The 7318-nt window shown below is 59.7% G+C and overlaps 1 protein-coding gene across 1 annotated transcript in view; it reads right to left on the minus strand.

The window, feature by feature from the left end:
* Positions 1-6948, minus strand: part of LIMK1 (LIM domain kinase 1) — a 33481-nt gene extending 26533 nt beyond the window's left edge. Inside the window, exons 1-2 of the mRNA XM_059717007.1 lie at positions 6713-6948; positions 1567-1663 (exon numbers count right to left, since the gene is read on the minus strand). Coding sequence (XP_059572990.1) covers positions 1567-1663; positions 6713-6770 — 155 coding nt within the window. The 5' untranslated portion in view covers positions 6771-6948. The remainder of the gene's footprint in view (positions 1-1566; positions 1664-6712) is intronic.
* Between the last annotated feature and the right edge of the window lie 370 nt (positions 6949-7318).

The raw sequence follows: 7318 nt of genomic DNA on the forward strand, positions 1-7318 counted from the left end.
TTAATGTTTCTGCCAGTGCATCCATTTCTCATATCACTGTACTCACCCACAAAGTGCAAGCATTATAGCTGATGTCCTCAAACTCCTCCCTCACTCTCCTCTTAGAGCAATCTTGCAGGTGCTGATACACCTGTGGAGTGGCACAAGCATGCCCCTTTCCAGTGCAAAAAGACACAGAAGAGATCCAGTGCATCCCCCCAGTGTGAGCGAGCGTTCCCCTCTTAAAATAATGGCATTTCTCTGGTGACAGCAGCACCACAGCTCTGGTGGCTGGCAGCACTACTGCAGACCACCCTCCAAGTGAGCTGCCAGGCTTTAAGCAAAGGACCGTCTCACCCTGCACCCAGCTGGCACCAGTGCTGGAAGGCCCAACCCCCATCCTCCTACCCTGGTTCTATGACCCTCCTGCCCTGCCACACCAGAGTAAACCAGAAACACCTGGGCTGGACAGAGGGATTTCAGCACTGCTCCAGCTCCAGCCAGCCTTGCCAGCTCCTCCCCTCCCTGGGGGACTCCAGGGTCTGGGATGCACAGCCCCCATTGGCTCAGGCTCAGCAGGCATGCAGGCTAATGAGGAGCAGATGTCTATGGTTCATATGCTCTCCAGCTGCTGCTGCTATTAATGGCTACCCAGTTGCAGCCATGCTGAGGGCTGTGCAGCACAGTGAGCAGCCAAACCACCAAGACAGAGCAGCACAATTTCCCACGGAAATGTCGCTCACAGCACAGGGGCCCAGCAAACTCGGAAGAGCTAACACAGGTTAGGCCAACTCCTCCACCACAACTCCCCCTGCTGGAAGAGGCTGGGACTGAAGCACCAAGGATAGCCCCACGCATGCCCGCAGTACCCTCTCTGAAAGGGCTGAACTGGGGCAGCTGGGAGCTCCCTTGCAGCAAGTGCTAGCACACAGAGATACCCTACCCTCCCAAGAAGGAATCATCAAGCTGGAGGGTTGTTGCTGAAAAGAAGCCAGAGAACAAGGAGTTCCCTTCCCCAGGCAGCATCTTATGTCCTGGGAGATGGGGCATTATGATGCAGGTGCCATGCTACCGAGGGTTAGTGGCCTTACACCACACCAGCAAGGCCACACTTACAGCTCCAATGGTGCTCAGTGCATCCAGGACTCTTATCTATTGCTTGGCATATGTGGTTGTGTATCCATGCATGTATGAACATACATGCTTGTGTGAGGCAGAGGGTTTTTGTCAGGGTGGAGAGTGTGTGCGCGCGCGCCTGCGAGTGTGTGTGGTGGGTGAGGGACAACATGTGTAAATATATACATAACAGGGTATGTATAAATCCTATCCGGGATACATCATGTTGTGCGTTGGTGTGTATGACAGAGTTTGTAAGCATGCAGGTGAGCATGTAAGGGAAAGTGCATATACCTCCCGTGTGTGAATGCTTGTGTGCGCACTTGCATGTACATAGATGCTGCCACCTTGTGGCTGACAAACAGGTGCATCTGTGCATGCTCCTAGGCTGCTGTGATCTCAGTGCACAGCTGCCAGCTGGCTGAAGGCAGCAGTCCCGGACTGTTCTGGGTTCCCCCATGCAGCTCCTACCTGAAGCAGTCCGAGTGCCAGTCCGCATTCAAGGCCTGGAGGTACTGTCCATCGTAGATACTGTGGCCACAGCTCGCACATACAGGTAGGTCACTTCCTGCAGGCACAGGAGAAGCACAGGCTGTCACACCCTTGCAGGGCATGGCCTGTAACCTGGCAGGCCCAGGCAGGCAGGCCCTTCTCTGAGAATGGGCCACCACATGCAGAGAGACTGCTCATGCTGCTGAGGCAGGAGTCACAGTGAAGGGACAAGACAGCGCAGGGCAGCACAAAATCACTGACACAACCCTTGAGCATGGTCCTGGCTCATTCTGTCCCTTATTTTCCCCAGCAAAGAATGGTATGATGTAGCAGCTTTCTAAAGCTGATGCAGCTTTGTGCCCTGGAGGCCTATGGCTTGTGGCTGTTGGGGGCTGGACATTAGGGGTGCAGCGATACAGATTTTGGGGGCTGATAGTGATAGCCAATTTTTAAGGAGGCATATTGGACAATACCAATCTGATTACTGATACCAGCCTGACAGCTTGAAGAGCAGTGCCCATTTGGTAAATCTGGTTTGGTGGAAGGGGGAGGGAAGGGGCATGGTGGGGGGAGCAGATCAAGGTCCCTGCAGTGAGGGAAGAGTGGGCTGGGGCTGGGGCAGGGGCTGGGGCAAGCGCTGCCCAGCCGGGGCTTCATCTGGGGGATGCGGGAGGGTGGGGGGCTGCTGCTGCTTTGTGCTGCTCATCTGGGAGCTGCTCATCCAGCGCTCGCCTGCTCATCCGGCAGCTCCTGCCCCTGCTCCCACTGCTCATCCGGGAGGGCACTGGAGTGGGGGCATGTGCCCCCGGATCTGCACAGGGCAGGGCAGGATGGGGCTATGCCAAGCTCTTCCCAGTGGGGTGGGGCTGGGCTGGGCTGCAATCTGGGCAGGCAGCAGCAACGCTGGGAGGGGGGATGAGGGGGCTAGGCGAATTTTTTGGTGGTTGCAGCCTCCACCTGTAACCCCCTCCCAGTGCCACCACTGCCTGCTTCAAGCGCAGCCTGGCCCAGCCCCCTCCGGGAAGAGCCCACCCTGCCCCGCGCAGATCTGGGGGCACATGCACCCCCCCACATCCTCCCAGATGAGTGGCAGTAGCAGTGGCAGAAGCAGTGGTGCACGCCACTGGATGAGTGAGTGAGCACCGGACTAGCCTGTGGATGAGCAGCAGGAGACTAGCCCTGGATGAACGGCATGCAGCAGCAGGAGCTGCCGACCCCCACCTGCCACCACCTCTCTGTGCCCCCTGGATGAGCCATGGCTCAGTCCCGCACCCTCCCCGCCCCAACTGGGCAGCCCCTGCCCCAGCCCACTCCTCCCTCAACACGGTGACCTTGATCTACCCTCTCCCGACCCCTTCCCTCCCCCCTACCCCTTTCCCATCCACCACACCAGACTTAACAAGTAGACACTGTTCTTTAAGCTGCCAGGCTGTGCTCCTGTGTTGTGGCTGTTCGTATGAACGGGCCATTTATCAGCCAAATTATTGACCATATCAGGCCAATTTCCAATACAGACAATTTTCTTTATATCAGTGCCAATCTGATATCGGACCAATGCATCGGTGCACCTCTACCACACACATAAAATCTTTCAGAAGATATAATTTTAACAAATTATAGATAAAAAATCATATAGTGAAAATCAAATATCTACTATAACATATTTTAATTTTATTTATTAAAATATAAGGCGGCTAGGATCTGGAACCAACTTCCAAGGGAAGTGGTGCTCACTCCTACCCTGGGGGTCTTCTAAAGGAGGCTAGATAATCACCTAGCTGGGGTCATCTGACCCCAGCATCCTTTCCTGCCCATGGCAGGGGGTCGGACTTGATGATCTGCTCAGGTCCCTTCCGACCCTATCAACTATGAAACTATTTAAAAAAATGATTTTTGTCCTGAGTAGTGTATATAGAGGCAACTGCATAATAGCTCAAAATAAAGTCTTTCTTTTGCATGTGGGGGGGTATGCACCTGTGTGTGTATAGGTGGGGCTGACCTTGTGCTAGGTGCCAGGAGCCAGCCAGGGGTGGAAGGAGGGAGGGAACAGGGGGCACATGCAGCAGAGCTCACCCTGGTGGGATGTTGGTGCAGTCCACTCCCCTCCCAACCCCTCCCCTATCCAGTCCGCGGCTGCCCTCAGAATGCTCTGCATGGGGCCGAGCTCCAACTGCTTCAGTCAGGGGCAGCCTACAATGTACTCCCACTCACACCCGTTCCATGCTTGCCAGACAGCACCATCCCAGCCCTGGCCAGCGCACACCATCCCAACCCCAGCCAGTGTCACACAGCTTTTCAGTGGACTGCTCCTCACGTGGCTGCAGCTGCCCAAGTACTGCTCAGCTCCCCCCACCTCCTGCTGCTCTTCTTCCTCCTCCTGCCCCTGCTGCACCACTCCAGGCAGCAGGCAGTGCAGGGAAGCTGTGGGGATGTGTGCCAGGCACCACATGCCCAGCAAGGTGAGGGGGGGAGCTGCAGCTGGGCAGCTCCTACCCCAGTGTGTAGGGCTTCAGCTCCAGCTCTAGGCTGCCTTCCACCCACTCCACCCACCTAGTGCGCTGAGCAGCCTTCTGTGGGCACCCAAGTGGTTGGAAGGTGGTTAGGAGCTGAAGGTGGAGCTACATCCCCATGTACTGGGGAAGGAACTGCCTGGTTGCAGCCTCCCCACCCACCTGGCTGGATGTGTGGAGCCCAGCAGTATCTCTGCAACTTCCTTGTGCTGCCTGCTTCCTGGAGCAGCACAGCAGGGGCAAGAGAAGGAGGATCTGCTGGAGGCAGAAGAAGCTGACCAGTACCCGGGCAGCTGCACTGGAAGCAGCCCTGCTGGGGAGCTGTGTGCACTGGCCAGGGGCTGTGATGGTGTTGTCTGGCTGGTGTGGGACAGGTGCAGGCAGGAGCAGTTCAGCCCCATGTGGAGTGCTGCAGGTGTAGCCGCCAGCTGGATATTATCAATGGGTGGACACCTGTCTGCGGGCTGGATCCAATCAGTTTGCAGGCCAGATCTGGCTTGCAGGCCATATATTGCCCACCCCTGCTGTAAGACAGGAGCAGCTGCTTATGGGGTCCAAACACTCATACAAACATCCCTGGTGAGACCTGGCATCATGTACCCTCAACCTGAGCTCATTCCCCTCACTAGATCTGTGCCTTGTGCTGCCCCAGAGACACTGGCTCTTGCCCAGATACCATATTGCTCCAACCTGTCCCCACTACCCCATGACCCACACTGTCCCTGTTCCTTTCTCTTCCAAGAATCAGGCCTCTTCATAATCCCACTCCCTGTCCTGCACTGTTTCTGGCCTTTTCTTAACCAGAATTCAGGTAGACCTTGGCCAGTATGAGCCACATCATGGCACTATGAAAGTATGCATAAGGCCCCTGGCTGTGCTATGCCTTACCCATCTGCCCACAGACTGGGCACTATCAGGGCAGGCTGCCCCAGAGATGTGGCAGGATGCACCAAAGCAGAGTAGGACAACGAAGGACAAAGCGGACAGATTAAGGGCTGCCCACCTCACAGACCTTTCTTAGGTTCCCTTGGATCCATCCTTGGGCTCGGATCAGGTGGGGAAGCTGATTGCCCAAGGGGATGTCAGGGGGAATAACGGATTGTCCTGGGGAAAAGCTGGATTAATGAGGGAAGGCTCTGAGGAAAATGTGGGGAAGGGGTCTTGCTGTAGTGAGGGAAGCAAGAGGTTGGGATGAGGAAGGTGGGAGAGCTGAGTGGGGGGACAGGTGGTCAGATGTGGAGGAACAGGAGGTCCAAGTAGGCAGATGCAACAGACTGGGTGAGCTGTACAAAGGCAAGGGGTCAGGTTTGTGAAGAGAGCAGGAGATCAGGTATGGAGAAGCAGGAGAACTAGGTCGCCAGATGATGGAGGGGTGGGAGAAGTAAGGTGATGTTTTCTCCCGGGATGCAGGGTCAGGCAATAGGTTTAAACAGGCAAAGAGCCTTGCTTCTAACCCAGGCTGAGAGTGAAGGGGTGTCAGAGGGTGCTGGAGAATCTTTGCTGTGTGAGGGGTCCTCACTGCTCTTCATCTGGTCACAAACCATTCACCAGCCTTTGAAAGGGGAGGCACAGGTTAACTGGGGCCATGGGGGCCTGTGGAGACCCCAAATGGCTGAGTCAGGTGCAGAGGTAGAGCCAGGCGCTGCAGGGGGTGGAAGTGGAATAGCATGAAAGTGGAGATGCTGGCTGGCAGCAGTAAGGTGATAGTCAGGCACTGTGGGGGACTGGGGCTGGAGCAGAACAGCAGGTCAGGCAGAGAAAGAAAGCATGAGGGCAGTAACAGGAGACATTAGCCGCTAGGACGTCACCAGGCTGGGAATCACTGGGGCTGAACTGGTGGCTCCCACCTGGTTTGGGAATCTTCAAGCTACAAGCTTAAACCTGGCCAGTCCTGGTGCTGGAGGGGACAGCACCCTTGGCTTGTGGGAAGGGCTGCAAGTGGGTGGAATGAGAGACATCCTAACCAGGCAAATCCCCAGCAGCCAGGGACACCACACACAGAGGGGGAACCGCAGGTAACCTGTACTGTCCAGCTGCTGGGAGAGGGGGATCAGGGAGGGGCTGGGGGGGGGGGGTGGTCAGAGAAAGGCAGCTGGTGCCCCTGGAAACGGAAGCGGAGGTGAGCCAAGTACATGCCCTGTGCTGGGAACAGGCCCCAGGGGAGCCTCCCATAGCAGAAGGGCTGAGGAGACACGGGGCGGCGGCCCTGCTCCAGCAGGACTGAGGCCGAGTGAGGGGCATCATGCAGCGCTCCTCGCCCCCACGCACACACCTGGCTCAGCGTCCCGCCGGGGCCGCCTGCAGCAGGCGAGGCCGCGGCCGTACAAAGGGCTTGGGGCCGGCGGCGAGCACGTGTCTCTGCGGCCCCGGCCCCGGCCCCGGCCCCGGCCCGCCAGCGCTGCGGCGAGCGCATGAATCATCCGCCGCGCCAGGGCCCGGCTCCCGCAGCACCCGCCGGCTGCCCGCGCATCCCGCCGGCGCCCGCGCCCGCCGCAAGGTCACACACGGGGGGAGCCGGGCCGGGGCCGCGCGCGCACCGCCGGGACCCACGGCAGGTGGGCCCCCCCCGTCCGTGCGGCTGCGCCCCGGCCCGGCAGCCGCAGAGGGCTACGCACCTTCGTCCTCTCCCATAGGCTCGTCCCTCCAGGTGCAGCAGAGGAGCATCAACCGCATCCACTTCGCTCGCCGCCCGGCGGGTACCCGCGCTGCCCGGCTCCGCCGCCTGCGCCCGGCTGCTCGGCGCGGCGCGCTGCGCGTCCGCCTCGGCTCCGGCTCCGGCGGCCAAGCGCGGCGAGGGGCAGGGCTGCGCCGCGGCCGAGGAGGGGGCGGCCGCCGCGCGGGATCGCTGGGAAAGCGGGGAGGGCGGGGCAGGGCGACGGCGGGAGCGACGGCGACGGCGGGAGGCGGCCGCGGGGCCGGGCGGGACGAGCCCCTGCTCCCGGAATGGCTCCTGCTGTGCCCGGCCCGGCCCGGCCCGCGGGGAGCCCGCTGGCACGGGGGGGGCTTGGCCCCTGCAGCAGGAGCGGCGGGAGAGGAGGGGCCGGGGCCGGGGCCGGGCCCGGCCGATATTGCGGGGTGCTGCGCTGCGGGGGCCCGGGTCGGCCCCGGTTTCGGAGCCCACCTCTGGGGCCGGCAGCGCTGCCCCTACCTACGCACGGGAGTGCCGGCCCTGCCCAAGCACGGGCCCCTGGGCCGGCCTCCTCCCCCCACACCGCTCAGGT

Source organism: Alligator mississippiensis, chromosome 14 (assembly GCF_030867095.1).
Source record: "Alligator mississippiensis isolate rAllMis1 chromosome 14, rAllMis1, whole genome shotgun sequence".
Lineage (NCBI taxonomy): Eukaryota > Metazoa > Chordata > Crocodylia > Alligatoridae > Alligator > Alligator mississippiensis.